The 18,702-nt window shown below is 34.4% G+C and overlaps 1 protein-coding gene across 10 annotated transcripts; it reads left to right on the top strand.

Moving 5' to 3' along the window:
* Positions 1-781: 781 nt before the first annotated feature.
* Positions 782-17,774, top strand: RNF146 (ring finger protein 146). Of its 10 annotated transcripts, none has more exons than XM_074309895.1 (5): positions 874-961; positions 2,170-2,258; positions 3,871-3,937; positions 10,016-10,164; positions 15,973-17,774. In XM_074309895.1, the coding sequence occupies exons 4-5, from the start codon at positions 10,154-10,156 to the stop codon at positions 17,030-17,032; spliced, it is 1,071 nt and encodes a 356-aa protein (XP_074165996.1). In that variant the 5' UTR covers positions 874-961; positions 2,170-2,258; positions 3,871-3,937; positions 10,016-10,153; the 3' UTR covers positions 17,033-17,774. The 10 variants fall into 10 exon arrangements, with proteins under 10 accessions (XP_074165989.1, XP_074165995.1, XP_074165996.1 ...); XM_074309889.1 differs by having other exon boundaries at positions 3,851-3,937; XM_074309896.1 differs by lacking the exon at positions 2,170-2,258 and adding an exon at positions 1,749-1,972 and having other exon boundaries at positions 897-961.
* Positions 17,775-18,702: the final 928 nt, after the last annotated feature.

The raw sequence follows: 18,702 nt of genomic DNA, 5'->3' as shown, positions 1-18,702 counted from the left end.
AATGAGCTGTTCTTGAATGTTATTTATTTTTAACTTGATTTGCCTAAGACTGCTTAGAAGACACTAACCCCAATTTCACTCTTTTCTCACTTTTTTTAATACAAGATTACATTTGGATTCAGCAAAAAAAAAAAAAAAAAAAAAAAAAAGATTCAAATGTCTACTAAAATGAATGCAAAATAATCGAATGGTCTGAGTATTTAATAATTCTTCAGCTTATTTGCTTTTTGCCAGCAGCTTTGATAAAAATGGTTACTCTTGAATTATCAAAAATCATTGCTGGGCTGCCTTCATACGAAGGGAATCCAAGCACCCAGGTCCCCACTTTCCCGGGCCTAGCAGAGGACTTCAGGGTTACCCTAGGCCCGAGGCGTGACTGGTCCATCCCCCACCAGCCGCAGGGGCATCCGGACGGGTTCTCTAAGCTTCGAGCCCCAGTCCAGGTCTTCTGGGAGACCAAGATGGCCTACAGGATGGACATCCGGAACCTATACCATCGCACTCGGCCAGTTGAAAAGTAGGAACTAAAGGATTACAAAAATTCAGTCAGTGAAATGATCTTCTGGAAGGGGGAAGGGTGGGAGCGAGTTTCTGAGACATTACACAGCGCAAGAAAGTCACGCGGAGATGGCGGCGGAGGCGAAGCCATAGGCCAACCCGCCTTCGGTCCGTTCCCGTCAGGCCAAAGTGTAGGATCCGGGGAAAAAAGGGGCGGGGACCGAAAGAATCAGGGCGGGCAACCGGCGCGGGAGGCACGCGGGACTGCGCAACCGTCCCCCCCAGGTTCTCGCGCGGCACCGCCTCCGACACGCCCTCTTTCCCTTCCCCCCTCCCTTTCTTTCCGGGCGCGCCGGCGCGCCGTACCGTCACGTGACGTCTCCGCGCGTCCACGGGTTCCGCGCTGCGGGGTTGTTGGCCGGAGAGAAAAGACTGCGAAGTGGCTTCGGCGGTAGCCCGGAAGGTGGGGGCCGGGGAGAAGTCGGCGTGGCTCTTGGCGGGCGGGCGATGGCGCGAGGGGTCTGTGAAGGAGCGTAGGAGGAAACTTCCCCAAGTGTCACCTCTTTTCCCCCTCGCCTCCCCTTTCCGCACCCTTCCTTGTCCCGTTCGTCTCCGTGACGTGCCGGGATTCGGGCGCTCGAGGCCGGAGTGATCGGGTGGCTGGGGGCAGGAGGTGTGGGTGCGTAAGCCCGACGTCCCCTATGTGTCGCGGGCTTTGGCCGGCCGACCGGCAGGGGGGAGGATGGGAATAGAGCTGGGCGGTCTCTGGCCCCTGGCTTCTTTATTTCGTTCCTGCTTTAGCGGGTTCCGAGAGCCAGAAGCCGGCGGCGACCGTGGCCTTGGCCTCTGTATCGCTCCTCGCCGTCTCTTTAGACGTAGGGAAGACGCCGGCAGCTGCTGTCCCCAGTACGAGAGGCGGAGCAGCAGCCATACTGCCCCACGGGGGGCACTGCAGCCGGGGCGGTGTCGGGCCTCAGCCTGGGAGGGCTTCTTGGTGGGGGGATACGCTATCTTATACTGTCCCTGGGCTGTGGGTAGCCTGAGGTTGGGGTAGGCGCGATCGGCGTCTTTGGGGAGGTTAGATCCCCACCTCCCTCCAGTCTGAGGCTCGTTTCCGTCCCGGCTCAGGGTCTGTGGTATTGTGACCAAGGCCCAGAATATGGTTCCGGTCTCGATCTTGTTAGTGATTTGGAGAAACTATTGCTAATTGCCTCCTTCCCTTCTCTTCTCCTCCCCCCTCCCCTTCCCAGTCTTTAATGCCTTTGCTGCCCTGTGCTCTGCATCCACCACTGGGGGAAAACTGCTCACCCGCCCACTTCCCTTTCCCGGTTAATCTGGCCTGCAGACTTGGAGACCTTTGTTTTGGTGGGAGTTGAAGCAAACAGCTTTTAAGTCTTGGAGAAAACTACCGAAATAAAGAATACACCAGATGCTTCAAAATACAATGTGTTTTTGAAGCCGAGGCGTTCACTAGGTGCTTTGCCGGGGACAGAGTTCTAGTTCTCTCGTTTTCTCTCTCTCCCTCTCTCCGTTTCTCGTTCTCTCCTCCCTCTTGCTCTCTCCTCTTCGTTCTTCCATTCCCTCCCCTCTCCCCTCCCTCTCCTCTCCCCCTCTCCGTCTCCTCTCTCCACCTTTCTTACAAAAGAGTGTTGTTTTCTTCCATTGTTGTAGCTTATTTTGTTCTCTGAAGGCTTCTGGAGAGGCAGATTTTGAGGGTGCGGGGAGATGGAACAGTCTTCATGGGTAAAATCTGAAGATGTGTAAGTTTTTTCACGTACTTACGAAATGGATTTGAAATTCCTCAGTTTTGGCGATGCTTTCCTCTCCCCAGTATTCTTCTGGCTTTGTTAAAGTGGCCCCTTAAAATCTTTTCTTTGGGAAGTGCATACGTGTTACTTTGTCTAGATCCTCATTTAAGGAGTATATAAAACATTGAGATGAATTGAGTCAAAACGTTACACAATCTCCCATATATGATTGCCACTTCAGGAAACAGGCATTTTTCCTCTACATTTGTGAATATATCTATCCATTTAAAAAAAAAAATAGAGCACTGAAATTGTGAGAAGTTGGCTCTGTTTGGTTATTGAAACTAGCTGGCTTATGAAGATTGCTTTTTAAATGGAATTATTGTTTTGGTAACAGTAGATAAATATATTTACTTTTTTTCCCCTAAGTGATACAGAAAATAGCTGCTATTGCTATTTGATGATAATAGGTCAAGCAAATCATTAAAAAATAAAAATTTGATGTTGATGGTACTTTTAAAAATGGAGTTTTAAACTTATTAATGCTAATAATTTTTTTCATGTTGCTAAATCGATGCCTTGGATGTTAATCAGTTTAATTGGATTGTGTTGATCAAAAAAGAATAACTTCTAAATCAACTATTTTTTCCTTATGTTAACTTGGGGAATACAGTATTTTCCACTGGATTAATCAATTATAACTTTTTTTCCCATGTACTCCAAATTAATTTCTTGTTAAATTTCGTTTAGTCTGAACCCTTTTTTATATATTGATTTAGAATTGTTCTTCCTTATCTTAGAGGTAAAGACATAAGTCTTTCAGAGGTCAATCTTTTTGCCCAAGGTTACACAGCTAGTTCTTGGGGGGGAGCCTTTCATATTTATAAAAATGTCAAATTTTTTTTGTTTGTGAAATAGGATATAGCATTGACATTTTTGAAAGAATTCAAACTCTTAATGTCCCTTTCATTAGAAAGATTAAGATTGCAAGTAGAATGTCATACTATAATGAAGAAGTTTTTTACTTGTTAAATGAAGTTGTGGCCTATTGCTGAGAAGTGGAATTGAAATTAGTTTTAATGCAAGACTTTTGCTGTAAAACATAATTTGTACATTAAAAATGTCAGTAAGCCAGTATTGTAGTAGAGCTAAGAAGGTAAACATTAGGCCATTCATTTCCATCTAAGAGGGGAGAATGAGAGAAATATCAGGTTTACTTGCTAGCCAACACCATCTTTCTCTTTGCTTTTGCTTCCCTAACCTTCTGTTAAAAAAAAAAAAGTAATAATAATCTTTGATAATTATATCGAGTTACCCGAGATATAAAAGCTAAATTTCGTTCACATAATTTGCTTCGGGTTTTTTTGTTTTGTTTTGTTTTGTTTTTTTGTTTTTTTTTTAATTAAAATTTGGAGGATGGGATATTATTGAAAGTTGGGGAAAAAAAAAACTTTTCCATAAGAGAAGTCAAGGCAAAGCTTTTACAAATTATATACATTCATTTGGGAAATCAGATAATTTTACACCTGTCCATTAATTAGTAATATTTTAAACTGAAAGAAGTAATTTTTTTCTCTTATGAATACATTTAATTTTTCTGACAGAATTACCCTGAATTTTTTAGAGCTTTGATGGAAACGAGAACATTATCATCTTTAAGTTAACTGGTGGTATAAAGTCAATAATGCTAGGTAAGTAATAGTTAATCTTTTTTTTATTATTAATAATTATAACAATACTTTATATTTTTTAATAAATTTTTTTGACAGTATATATGCATGAGTAATTCTTTTTTTATAACATTATCCCTTGTATTCATTTCTCCAGATTTTCCCCTCCCTCCCTCCATTCCCTCCCCTAGGCAATCCCATACATTTTACATGTGTTACATACAATATAACCTAGATACAATATATGTGTGTAAATCCCATTTTCTTGTTGCACATTAAGTATTAGATTCCGAAGGTATAAGTAACCTGGGTAGATAGACAGTAGTGCTACCAATTTACATTCACTTCGCAGTTCTCTGGGTGTAGTTATTTCTGTCCATCATTGATCAATTGAAAGTGAGTTGGATCTTCTTTATGTTGAAGATATCCACTTCCATCAGAATACATCTTCATACAACATTGAAGTGTACAGCGATCTTTTGGTTCTATTCATTTTACTCAGCATCAGTTGATGTAAGTCTCTCCAAGCCTCTCTGTATTCCTCCTGCTGGTCATTTCTTACAGAGCAATAATATTCCATAACCTTCATATACCATAATTTACCCAACCATTCTCCAATTGATGGACATCCAAGTAATAGTTAATCTTAAGTGGTTTGCTTTAGGTATGAGTGTGTGTGTGTGAGAGAGATTGATTTTTAAGGCAGAGGGCATGTTTACAAATATGTTACTGTCTTCCCATTTTTTTGTGAGATTATGTCAAGGAAAAACAATCTAATTTTAATTTTCTCTTCTATCAGCTTTCCTAATGATTCTATCTTAATATAGATGTAAACAGGCAAGAAAAGAACAGAAAAGAGAGCAGGGGTGGTCATATATAGCTTACAGACTTCTAATTAGCCCTAAATCAAAATATTGTAATTCTGCTTTAATAATTAAATCCAATTTAGCATTTTGATTTATAAAATAGCATTAATGCACAAATGTTTTGGTTTGAGTTTATGTTAGATAATCCTTTAAGTTCAAAGATCCATTTTCTTCTAAGTTCATTTGTGGGATACTTAATTACTAACTTAATTTCCATCTTCTAGTTCTATATTTGTACTATTAACAGTTTTATTTATAAATGAATCCGTATAGTGAAAGTAAAAGGTAATTTTCCCCCTCTGTAAAGGTGGGATTTTGTTAATATATTTTCTATTTTTAATAATAGTGGCTATATAGTGTAGTCTTCACACTTGGCTCTGCTAATTATTGACTTGTGACCTCCAATGAATCACTTAATTTCACTAGATTTTAGTTTTTTTCATTTAAAAAATGTTGGATGGACTAGAAATCTCATTGACCTCTTAAGATTGATTGTTCCCTTGATTAATTGACCAGCTTGGCAACTCCGGCTTGGCATATTGAGCTCATTTTATAAATCACTTCATTTTTTAAAAGGTGGTATTTTTAAGTGACTTTAGCTTTTGATTTTTATGTAGTTTGTGTCATTAGATTGCATTGTTGTATTATGAAAAAAAAAAAATCTTACATTTGACCTATAAGGATCCTCTTTCCACTGGTTCTGCTTCACTGGATTTCTGAAATATTTATTCTATATCTGAATTTTAACCCAGGATATGGATGTTGGAGGAAACAAGATTTGATAATATATGGGAAGATTGAAATATTCTTGATAACAGATTGTGAATTGTGAACACAGATTTTTAGTTCAGGGATTTGGCAAGGTCTTTATTCATTCATGGGTTTTTTTCCTTTAAATATGATTTCTTCTATATGGAGAAATTCACATTAAAAAACTTCTACCAGTACAAATTGATAATTTTTCTATTCCTTAAGAGTTTTAGGAGAATCCCTGGGGGGTATTAATAAAAGGTTAGGTGATTTTATCCAGTCAATATAGCCAATATTTATCAGAATTAGGACTTGAGCCCAAGTTTTCCTGAAACTATACTGTGTCTTTTAGGTATAGTCTGCAGGTTTATATAAGCTGTGTTTTAGACTATTAAAAATTTATTGGAACAAAAGCAATAAAGTTAATGATGACCCCAAAAGGTGCTTTGGGAGAGATAAATTAGATAGGAAATAATTTTAAGAATGTGAACAACCCTCTGTGACTGTTGTAAGATACTCCTAAATGATCTTGCCCTATGAAAAGAAAACTGCAGAACCACTAGCATTTATTATAAGTCTAGCAATTACCTTATTTTCCTAACTGAAATTCATAGTAGGCAAGTAAATTCGTTTCAGCTTCAGTTTCCTTATCTATAAAATAATATTAGTGTCGATCATAGGTTGTTATGAAGACAAAATGTGATAATATGTGAAAAGAAAGTGCATTTCAAATTTTATATGAATGTTAGTGGTTGTTTCTGCCTTTTGATGGAGGGTGTCTCTAAACAATAGTGATTTATGTTGGTAAATCACTGCCCTTTGTTTTATAGATCTTAAAAAGAGGAAAGCAAAAAGAGGATTACCATCCCTTGCAATCTGAATTTGGTAGACATTGCTTTGGCTTTTTTAATCTTCATTCTCATATGCTAGATTTTACCCATTTGTTTTTAGTATGTGAGACAAAGCATTCATATGAACTTTTTAGATCTCAAATTTGTGGACCTCCAAAGGTTCCTTTAAAGCCCAGCTTCATTTGTGGTTGGTGATCTCATATGGGATCTTATAACTGAATGTGTGGGTCACAAAATTAAAATTTATCAGTAAATGTTTGATTTGTGTATACTAATTTTATGTGCCTTTATATCTGGGGTCACTAAAAATTTCTCAGATGAAAAAAGATCAGGAGTGGAAAAAAATTTAAGAAGCCCTTCTCTAAAGAATATTTAAAAATTTAAGAAATGGAAGTGTTCATCAGATTAGAAAATCTCATTAAACACCAAGCGCATACTTAGTTTCAGTTTTTAAAGAACTTTTCTCCAGAAATGGTTAAGTATGGATCTTTAAAAGTAGAGTAACTCAATTAGTTAAGAAGTTTGGAAATAAAGACAAGGAATGCAAAATTTGAAATGCTCTCAGTCTTTAAAGATGGCCTTCACAAATTTTGCTGCTTTTATGTATGATCAAAAAATAGTCTTGAAAATTAAATGCTAAAATTTAATCAATAAAAATGTGCTGCTTTAGGAGGAAAATGTCAAGTTATATCTGATATCATTCATAATTTCAATTATTTTTTTAAAAAGTTTTTTAAAGGCACCTTCTGCCTTTAATAAAGTTCTTAAGGAAAGAGAATAGGGCTATCATTAATAACAAAACACCTAAAGCATTGTGGTATTAATCTGATATTGTGCAAAAACGAAAAGAATCCTACATAAGTTTTCAAACATTTTATCTATTTGATACATATTTCCTTTAAGTGACCTAATGACCCATAACCATTTGATTACTATACTAAACATAATTTAACTTTTTAACAATGACCTCAACTTTAGAGATATTAAATACTCTGCTTGGTCTGTAATTCAGTAATGACCTTGAAGGGCTGTTGACATGTTTTAAAAAATGATTGTTCACTAATGGTTCCATACTGTCATGCTCTTTTCATTCCTAGTCCTTTAAAAAATAGTTTTTGCGTCTGTTGACATTATTATGTCCTTATTTGTCTCACTTTCCATTCTTCCTCCCTCCTCCCAGTTTCTAAGGTATTGTTGACTTCTTGCCAGCTGAGAAACCCTATAATTGTTCAGAATTTTGTGAAAAATAACAGTGAATAGATAGTGAGAGATGGTTTATGTGAGCTCTATTATGAGTTAAGAGAAGGATTTTAGTATGCACTGTAAAAGCTCAAGTTTGCCTATTTGAGGTCTTTTGCTTCCAAATTTTTGCTTCCAAGATTTTCAGATAGTCTTTGGTTAATTAAGGTATTGCTGTATTATTAGTGTATTACTAATGTGTACTATATAGCCTCAGTGGAGATGTAACAACAGTGATGATTGTATTTTACTGATTTGGATGCATGTTTGTATTATTTTCTCTACTAAATTCCCCTATTTAATTTCATCCTTCAGGCCAAGAATTGGGTTTTTTGGTTTGGTTTTGGATTTGTGTGTTTTGTGTCTGTTTTGGAGTTCCTAGCCTAGGACTTCTCACACAGTTGGTCTGAGGTGGTGTTTTTTTGGTTTTTGTTTTTTTTTTTTATATTTAAGTAAACAACACTAATTCTTTTGAAATTTTCTTCTCAATCAGAAAAAATAAAAATATTTGTGAGACTTTTAAAATAACATTTTTTTTTATCCAGCAAAAATCCGTTTTCCCTTCTCATGCTTCTCTATTCCCTAATGGAAAATGAACAAAGGGTGTGAAAGAAGGCTTGAAAAAGAATACTACAAATGCATCTAGTCAAACAAAACCATTGACCTTGTTTAAAAGGGAAAAATTGTACATACATAAGTACATATTTGTGGGGGTATATATATATATATATATATATATATATATATATATATATATATATATATATATATATATATATATATATATATATATATATATATATATATATATATATATATATATACCGTATACATATCGCTGTAGTTTCAGCAAGTCATTTGCATGTTTCATTAGTTTATAGTTATTTTTTGCTTTTTATACTAACAAGAATTGCTAAGTCTTTGACAACTTTATCTTTTACAGTGTCGTTATATATTCTTTTGATTCTGTATATTCTGAATATATTCTTACAAGTTTCACATTTCTTTAAGCTATCATTTCTTACAGCACAGTAAAATCCCATCACATTTATATGTCACACAATAATTTGTTTAGCCATTCTCCTCAAATTGCAATTTTTACACCTCACAAAGAGCTATAAATATTTTTATGCCATCTTAATAGTTTATTTTGCTCCATTCAGGAGACTTTAAAAATTCAAGTTTTATTAATACTTTTAATATCATCATCATTATTCCCACTTAACTTTAAAGAAGATTCCTGAACATCCCTCCCCTGAAACTTATTTTGTGACAAAAACATTTACATAAAACCAATTCACACAGTAAAAAACATATACTACATTTTTAGTCCCCCCCATCTTCTGAGAGATAGGAATTTTGTTTCATTGTCATTTTCCTGGCTTGTGATTGGTTATCTTAATCAGAATTTTACCTTTTAGAGGATTTTTATCTATTGTTCTAGTTCTGCTTGTTTTGCTTTATAATTCCATATTTTTTCTGAGTTTTTCATTTAAAGCACAATGATCTATTAAATTCATAAGCCACCATTTTTCTACTCATTCCTTATTTTATGGACACATTGTTTCTAATTTTTGTTATCAACAAAAATGCTGCTATGGATATATTTTCTGCCTTCAACATCCTCAAATAGTATCCTCAGTAATGAGATCCCTTTGTGAAAAGCTATGAAGAGTTTAGTCATACTTCTTAGTTTCAAATTTTTTTTCCCCAAAACAGTTGAACCAATTCACGTCCACTTACAGTGTATCAGCTTTACTTGTTTTTCCAAATCTTCCAGTGTCTTTTCAATCTTTTATTATCCTCTTTGTCAGCTTATTGGGCATGAATCGATACTGCAAGAATTTAATTTCATTTTTTATTTCCAATTAGTGAATTGGAGCAAACTTTTATATGGTTTTGGGTGGCTAACAATATTCTTGAAAACCATAGCCTTTGACCACTTAACTGGTGGAGAATAGTTTGGTCTTTTGTGTCAGTTTCCTATATAGGTCTGACTCATCAGAGATAATTAATTCCAAGATTTTTTTCCCTCATTTGACATATTTGCTTTTTTCTAGATGTATCAAGTTTTTGTTATGCAAAAACTTTTGAACATTTGAAATTGTCTACTTTGTTTTATAGCTCACTTTTTATCTCTTGTTTGCCTAAGAGTTTTCACTTTAAATAGGGTTGTCTTGAGGGTATTTCCTTTGATTTTAATTTTTAAATGATGTCTATCCTTTTATATTTAGATCACTTCTCCATTTGAAGGCTAGTTTTTCAAATGTAAACATTAGTTACAAGCAGTGTCAGAAAGGAGTTTTTGGTTTTTGAAAAATTATTTTTCTAAGGTGTTTGTTTTTTGTAAATGATCTTACATATTTCATTAATTTAATCTTTATTTCTTTTAGTTCACAGAGAAGTTAATCCAAGTAGGGCCTCCCTTTGCAACACAAAGAATGAACCAGTGGTGAGGAAAAAGTACTTTAACTTGACTAACTGCCTGTGAAGAGGATGTTATATTCTTATAATAGACATCAGTGGAATCTATGATAGGAATGTGAGTATAATGTCTCTTTTTGTTTGAAACTAAACTTATACTTATTGATATATATATATATATATATTAGATTATTTACAATGAGAAACAGAATAATTAGCTGATGCTTTATTCTTATGATTTCTGTTGAGAAACTTTAGAGGTTTAAATATTTTACCAACACTAAATCTTGGAAATAACCTCTTATTTAAGGTAGGTGGTAGTTTTTTTGTTTTTTTTTTTTTTTTTTTTTTTTTTTTTCCATTTACATAGAAGGTATGATTAGGACCCAGGAATTTTCCTAGAACTGAAAGTGATCTCAAAGTCATCTGATTTAGTTAACTCTTTAGGCAGTCACATTCCTTCAGATAGGAATAGGTTTTTACAGTTTCTCTCAATAGTTTATATTTAAACTACTGGTTTGGTTTGGGGAAAGTTGAAGGGAATCTTTTTTTTTTTTCGGGGAGGAGGGGAAGGTTGGTTATCAGCCAGTTTAAATAAATTCAATGTTTTAACAGTACTATAATTGATCTTTTTTATTTGCTGAGTTATATATTGCTAGCTTTCTCTATTAGTGGCATATTATGGCCTTTGGATTTTTCTAAACTTGTGCTGTTGGTGATTTCCTATTAGTCAGTTGGGGTCATAAGTATGTTCCTTTGCAATTGGAAGAGAGATGTCAGTGAGATTTTTTTTTTTTGTTCTTGATATAACTATGGAGTGTCTTGTGATTTATGTATCAACTCTTGTAGAAATTAAATGAATTTCAATTTTGCATAAATGTGACTTGTTATTATTCCTTTGGCTATACAAGAAAAAACAAATTAGAGGAGTGTCAAACCAAAGGAGAAGAGGGAGATCAAGAAGAATGAGAACTGATAAAATTGTCATTAGATTTGTCAGTTAAGAAATGATTAATAGAAGAGAAGGAAATGGTTTTGAGGTTGAAGTGAGGAAAGACCATATTGACCTCTTATTCTCAGTTTAAGTTGTCACGTGGTCCGATCCCCTCATTTTACACATGAGGAAACATAGGTGAAATGACTTGGTCAAGGTAGGGAGTAGGGTTTTAATTTGAGCTCAAGTCCTCTGATTATAAATCTAATACTCTTTCTACTATACCATGAGAAATATAGAAAGATAGCATGAAGGATAACTGAAGATCAGGTGAAGGATTTTTGAGGATGGGAAAAATTCAGTCATTATTTGTAGGCACTAGGAGAGGGATTGCTTTTCACATTTATAATTTTAGTAAGTGTAAATTTAAGTATACTTTGCTAACTATGATAACATTTAAAGCCAATCTACATTCAGATGTTAAATTTTAAGTTACCATGCCATGAAATTTTTTGGAGGAATAATTAGTGATAATGGAGTTAACACAGATTTATTATTTTTTTTAAAACAGTTTTGTTATAAACATAAAAATAAATTGATATTTGTTACAGTGAAAACTATTTAGAGGGATAATTTTTTATTTTTATACTACCCTTCCCTTTTGTATTACTTCATTTAATCAAGAGTCATGAGAGAATTATTTTGAAAATCATCAGTGGTTGCTTGTTTTCTTGATGAAGAGGGGAGGGAAGGGAGAGAATCTGAAACCAAAGGTTTAAAAAATGGATATTTAAAAAATTGTTTTTACATGTAATTGGGGGGGGGGGAATATTAAATTTAAAAAGGGGGGAATCAGTCAGTTTCTTTAATTAAATCTTTAAAAATGTTGAAAATTATTAGACTTTGATTAGCCATATTGTAAGGGAATAACAGTATAATATATTATTCAAAATGATAAGTGGAAAAAATACCTGACTTTAAAACTAACGTTTTGTCCAATATATCTGAAGGATTTGTTTAATATGGTAATTTGACACTATCAACTTCTCATCATCTCTGCCAGTAGATGAGAGTAAAGGCATAGATAATGCCAGAGTTATTTTTATTTGACTTAGTTGTTTATTGCATCATAGGTAATGCCAAAGTTATTTATATTTGACTGACTTTCATTACAGCAAGTAGCCTTCCTAATCCTAATTTCTGATACTAAGTACAATTCATAATTTAAAATTTTTGTGGTTTATAGTCAATTATGTAAATGCTTATTCTTTTGGATCTTTGCAACATTTGACACCATTATCTGGTTGACTGCTTTCTCCTTTTACTTATTTTCTTTTTTGTGGGTAGGGTGGAGAGAAGGATCACTGTTCTTTTCCTGTCTGACCATTTCTTAAGTCTTGTTTCCTGAATCATCATCTGTGGCTACCTTTTATGTACTCTCACTTGGTCACATCATATGTTTGTTTGCATGCATTTAATTATCATGATTATATAGATAACTCCCAAACCCACATAGATAGCCCCTATTTGTAACTCCAATCCTGCATAACCAGCTGTCTGTAAGATATTTTAAATTGAATATCCCTTAAGAATATAAAAATTCAATTTTCACATCCATTCTCATCTCTCCATTCACATGACTACAATACTAATTTATTTTCTACACTTGTACATAGGATCATTGAAATAATCACCTTAAAAGTTTCTGTTCCTTAAGTTTCTATTCTCTCCAATCCAGTACCAAGCTTGGTAAATTCAAGTGGCTTTTTATTTCCTGTTTTAAATACAGACTTTTCTAAATTCAACATTTAAAGCCCTTCATAATTTAGTTCCAGACTGATTTTTCAGGGCTTATTATGCATCATTCTACTTCCTGCACTTAAGCCAAACTGTCCTTGCTGTTCCTCTCACAAGATACTCCATCTGTTGCCTCTGCACTTTTGGGTATGCTAGTTTCCTTCAAAGCTCAACTTAAGTGCTGTTTTCTAAGTGAAATCTTTCCTTATATACTAAACTGCTAGTATCTTCCCTCTCAGTTTTTGTTTCTCTCAGTGTCTTCCCTCTCAGTTTTTGTTTCTCTCAATAAAACATAAAAATCCTTAAAGGTAGAGATTATTAGTTTTTTCTTTATATCCTCAGTAATAGTAACTCCTCATATATATTGAGAATCTGATATGAGAAATGGGAAACTAGAAATGTCTGGATTCTTTTTTCATTTCTTGCTTGCCCGAGTCATTTCATTTTTTTTTTTTTTTATCAAAGCTAGAGATAGAGACAGCATTCTCTACAGATAGATAACAGCTATCTAAAAAAAAAAAAACACAAAAAAACAAATTCACAGAATTGTTTAATTTTCTGGCTAGAAGCATTTCTCAAAGTGAAGAGTCAGAAAATGGAAAAAAAATTATTAGAAATTTGAGAGTGTTGAGAATTATTATGTTATGTTACGTTATGTTATGTTATGTTATACATATTGGTATTGTGACCTTAGACAAATTATTTACTTCTCAGTAAACTCTGTAGGATTATAAATTTCAGAGCTGGGTCTTGAAGGATGTGTTAGATATTAAAGGGCATTGAAGGGTTAAAAAAGATGAAGCAAGAAGTTATTTAATGCATGGAAATTGATGTATGTATACAAACACATGACAAATGGGAAAATGTATGATTTAATTATGCTTTGGCCAAAATAAATCTAATATACTTGAAAGAGAATAATAAAAGATTAAACTACAAAAAGAATGTGGGCATATTTTAGAGAACCTATTAAGTGTTACACTGAGGAGTATGAACTTTATTTAATAGACTATAGAGAACCATTAAAATTTTTTTTTTAGTATAGAATAACAATCAGATCTGTGCATTAAAAAAGATTCATCTGGCAACAGTGTATCCAGAATACTTAAGTTTGCTGCTGTAGTTTTTAAAAAATGTAAACATCTGGTTGTTTTTTGTGTGATTGTTTTCTTAATATATCCTGGCTGAATTATCCCCTAAATATCCATAATCTAATCGAAAATAGGTCACTTCCATTTAACTTTGCAAGTAAATGATTCATTTGCCGTTGGTTTAGAAAAATAATTATTTATTTTAGAGTTTTCTTATAGAGCCACAAAATTAATCTTGGGCATAGGGGTGGGGATCATGGCTCTAAAATGTATTGTATACTTTCTAAAAGCAAAATAGGGGTGAGCCTATTTTGTAGCCTATCTGTAGCTCTTTAATATCATTTGCTCTATGGCTAGAACTAAGGCCATCTCAAATAGGATCTGATCTGGACTTCCAGTTTTTTTCAGATAAGTATTGGGAGCTCCCACTGAGGAAACTCCTTCTACCAATGTCTCTTATAATCTTAGAAATTTGGGCATTGAGAAGTTGTGATTTTCCCAGGATTACATATTCATTATGTGTTCAGAGATTGGACTTGATTCCTGACTGAGGTGAGCTTTCTCTGTCCACTCTGACATACTTGCCTCAAATATTGAGAATTTTTTTAATGGAAATAAATAAAATAGGAGTAAACAATGTTTTGGAGTGATTTTTAAGTCTAAATGATTGTTTACCCCAGTATTTACATTTTTAAAAATTGTGTTATTGTGAAAAAGGCTCTAGGTCTCTTCAGAGTCTGTTCTATCTCTTTTCCTCTTTTCAGACATAATTTACTCAGTATTACTTTAAAATAGAAATATCTCATATTACTCAGTTTGAACATTCCATTCAGGCAGCCCTCAAAATATGTTTTTTTTTTTTTTTTTTTTTTTTTTTTTAGATTGGGTAAAGAAGCTAATTAACCTATATAACCTTGTTTAAATTGTAGTGTAGAACTTAAGCCCCCAAAGTCAAAACTTGATGTGTATGTACATATCTTTTATCTTACTTCATTTGCTATCTTCTCAATAAACTCACTTCACCCCCAGGCCAATTTCATTGGTTTAAGGTGCTTTTGTGTATTGGAACTCCCTCAACCTCTGCCTTCACCTTTGTTTTTCTTCTGGTTCTAGTTTTAGAGGCTTGCCTGGGGCATAATCTCTTAAATTACTTCTCCTGGGTCATTCTATAGGATTTATCTGATAGGAATTAACCATTTCCAATTCACTCATTTGGTCTTACCGCTTTATTTCAAGGATTCTAAATTTTTTTTTTTAAATCATGGGCCTTTTTGTCAATCTGAAGCTCAAGAACTCCTTGGGATATTTTTAAAAATACTTAATAAATATATTTATGATGTTTTAAAATAAAATACATAAGATTAAGAAGAAAACCAATATTGTTGAAATTATTAGCAAAATATTTTTTAAAAAACCTTCACAGACCCTAGTTTAAGAAGTTTATATTATAGTTATTTGCATATTTATCATCATTCTCCACCCTCCTTATCTCCTCTTTGCTTATAAGCTTCAGAGTTAGTGTTGTTATAACTTTTCAGTACTATGTATGTACATCTTAGGTGTTTAATAAATATTCTTTTAGAATTAATATAGCCTGTGGGATAATTACTGACAGATAACTATATTTATACCAGCAGTTATAAAAGTGGCCTATTTTCCATGATCTTTAGCTACTAGTCCCTGCTCCTTTAAAAAGTACCCTTTGTATTTCTCCCATAGGTATTTTGTATACCTATTAATGTACTCTCCACCTCCCATTAGTCCGATGTCTAAGAATTATATACATTTAATTGATTTAAATGGTCATAAGACTGAAAAACTTGATTGGCAGTCTATATGTATTTAAGTTTTGTTATTTTTCTTTCCCTTTCTCCCTCTTTTCATTTAAAATTATTTTTTATATATTTATGGCTCAGGTTTTATATATAAATATATCTAAATATTTATATCTACATGTTTTGGACATGAAATGGAGAAATTCATTGCTCTCAGTAGATTAACGATTATAATGTACATAAAACTTTTTTGGTAGTTTTTGTGACTGAATGATTTTGAAGCAATTATTAATATACTATGATAATGAATCCCCTTTTCTCTTCTTTAGGATGGCTGGCTGTGGTGAAATTGATCACACAATAAACATGCTTCCCACGAACAGAAAGGCAAATGAGTCCTGTTCTAATGCTGGACCTTCTCTTACTGTCCCTGAATGTGCCATCTGTCTGCAAACATGTGTTCACCCAGTCAGTCTTCCTTGTAAGCATGTTTTCTGCTATTTGTGTGTAAAAGGAGCTTCATGGCTTGGAAAACGATGTGCACTTTGTCGTCAGGAGATTCCTGAGGACTTTCTTGACAAGCCAACCTTGTTATCACCAGAGGAACTAAAAGCAGCAAGTAGAGGTAATGGAGAATATGCCTGGTATTATGAAGGAAGAAATGGGTGGTGGCAATATGATGAACGCACCAGCAGGGAATTGGAAGATGCTTTCTCCAAAGGTAAAAAGAGCACTGAAATGTTAATTGCTGGTTTTCTGTATGTTGCTGATCTTGAAAACATGGTTCAATACAGGAGAAACGAACATGGACGACGTAGGAAAATTAAACGAGATATAATAGATATACCAAAGAAGGGAGTGGCTGGACTTAGGCTGGATTGTGACTCTACTGCGGTTAACTTAGCAAGAGAGAGCTCTGCAGATGGAGCGGACAATATATCAGCCCAGGCTGGGGCTTCTGTGCTGCCTCTAGTGTCTACTTCTGTTAGACCCTTAACTTCACTAGATGGCCAGTTAACAAGCCCTGCAACACCTTCACCTGATGCAAGCACTTCTCTAGAGGACTCTTTTACTCACTTGCAAATCAGTGGAGACAGCGTGGCTGAAAGGAGTCACAGGGGAGAGGGAGAGGAAGACCATGAATTACTCTCTTCAGGCAGGGTACCAGCACCAGATACCTCCGTTGAGGAAACAGAATCAGATGCTAGTAGTGATAGTGAGGATGTATCTGCTCACCTTGCACAGCACTTATCTTCAACTCAGCAGAGACATTTGGTTCCAAATGTAAATCAGATAGCAACTGATAGACCTACAGCAGGGGGTGGAGCAGTGAGTGCCAGTGTCAGGTCTAGAAGACCTGATGGACAGTGCACAGTTACTGAAGTTTAAAGATGTCGTCAGCCACATGTTCAAGAATACAAATACATCTGTAATGGTATCTGTAAATTTCTGCCTATGAGACATTACACTCATCCCCTAGTAGTGTATTTGGGATTAGAGGGTGGGAAAGGGGAATGGGAAGAATTGGCCTCTAACTAAAACGGCTAATGTGTCTGAAAAATTTATTTAAAAGTCAGGAACTTGGGTGTTGATAGTTGAAAGATACTTAGCAATACCCAATTTATCTCCTAAAAATCTTTTTATTTTATAGTGGGTTTTTTTTTTGTTTGTTTGTTTTTGAGATCCTCAATCCTTTTGGCCACTGTGTATTTCTCTGTGCATTAACTGTCTTCATTATCTGACTGTTGCATTGTGTCTTATTTCTCTGCATGGATCGACGTATGGAAAGAACACTAAATTTGGGAGCAATATGAGATGCTGGTTATTGATAAGAGCAGGATGCTTAATGTGAAATAGATTATGTTTGGAAATTATGAGGGATATTTTAAATAGACAAACAGCAACCATTTTTATCTTCAAGTTCTCAAAATGCAAATGTAAACAGCTAATAACTTCTGTTCCAAAATCCTGACTGTAACACATTGTAGTGTTCCCATAAGCTTTGCTGTCTAGTCCTTGTAGTTTGAGGTTTCTCCTAATCTGTCTCATCTTTTTTCTTTCTTTCTTTCTTTCTTTTTTTTTTTTGTTAGAAAATTTATAATTTAATAAATACTACAGTTTGTCAAAATAACCTGTGGCTACTTGTCCTTTGTTTGAATTTGAGGGAGGGTTTGGGAGGGAAAGGAATTTTTCCTTTCAGAATTTGTTTCTCCTAAAGGTTGGTTTTAAGACTTGTAACAGAGAAATGTATGGTTACTTTGTGCCGTATTAGAAAATTTACTATATGAAATGAAACCATTGTTTTTGGAAGCTTTGATTTCAGAAAAAAACTTGATGTAATGAAAGCACTGAAATAGGAATTAGAAGGCTAAATCTTCATTCTGTTTATTTGTTGGATAAACTCAGTTGAGCAAGTTACTGAACTTCAGTGTTTTTGTCTATAAAATGAGAATGACAATACTTGTACAATCTCTCACAGGCTCGTAATAATGAAGTTGTTTTGTAAATTATTTTTATTTGTGATTTCAACATGATCAGAGATCATAATACAGCAGTCTCATAAGAAAATCCAAACCTGGACACAGATTCTGTTTGCCCGAAGTGTTTTCTTTATACATGAACTCTAATTTTGAATAACCACATTATTTCCATTTTTTCCCTCTCACCCCCTTGTCCAAATGGATGTATATATAATTAGGTTGGTAATCTTGGATCTTGTACTGCAGAGCTGTTCTGATAGCTTTAAATAGTTCTGAATTTACTAACTCACATATTTAGGTCTTTGACTTGACATTTTACATTGATATGAGATTCTTTATTACCTTGTATGTATAAATAACTTTGAAAGTCCTCTTACTGTCAATCATGAGTCTTTCTGACTGTAATAAATTTTTATTGCTACTAAAAGTTTATTATATTTGACCCAGACTTAGGAGTCTGGCAACAATTGAATCAAACTACAGAGGAGCTCCTACCAGTTTGGGGGGAAATTTCTTAGCCTTTTTCATGGGATAGAGGCAAGCCTTTTACAATCAAGTATTCAGCATTCTTCATGGACT

The sequence above is a fragment of the Sminthopsis crassicaudata genome, chromosome 4, assembly GCF_048593235.1.
Source record: "Sminthopsis crassicaudata isolate SCR6 chromosome 4, ASM4859323v1, whole genome shotgun sequence".
Classification (NCBI taxonomy): domain Eukaryota; kingdom Metazoa; phylum Chordata; class Mammalia; order Dasyuromorphia; family Dasyuridae; genus Sminthopsis; species Sminthopsis crassicaudata.
This window is presented reverse-complemented; position numbering and strand designations above follow the sequence as displayed.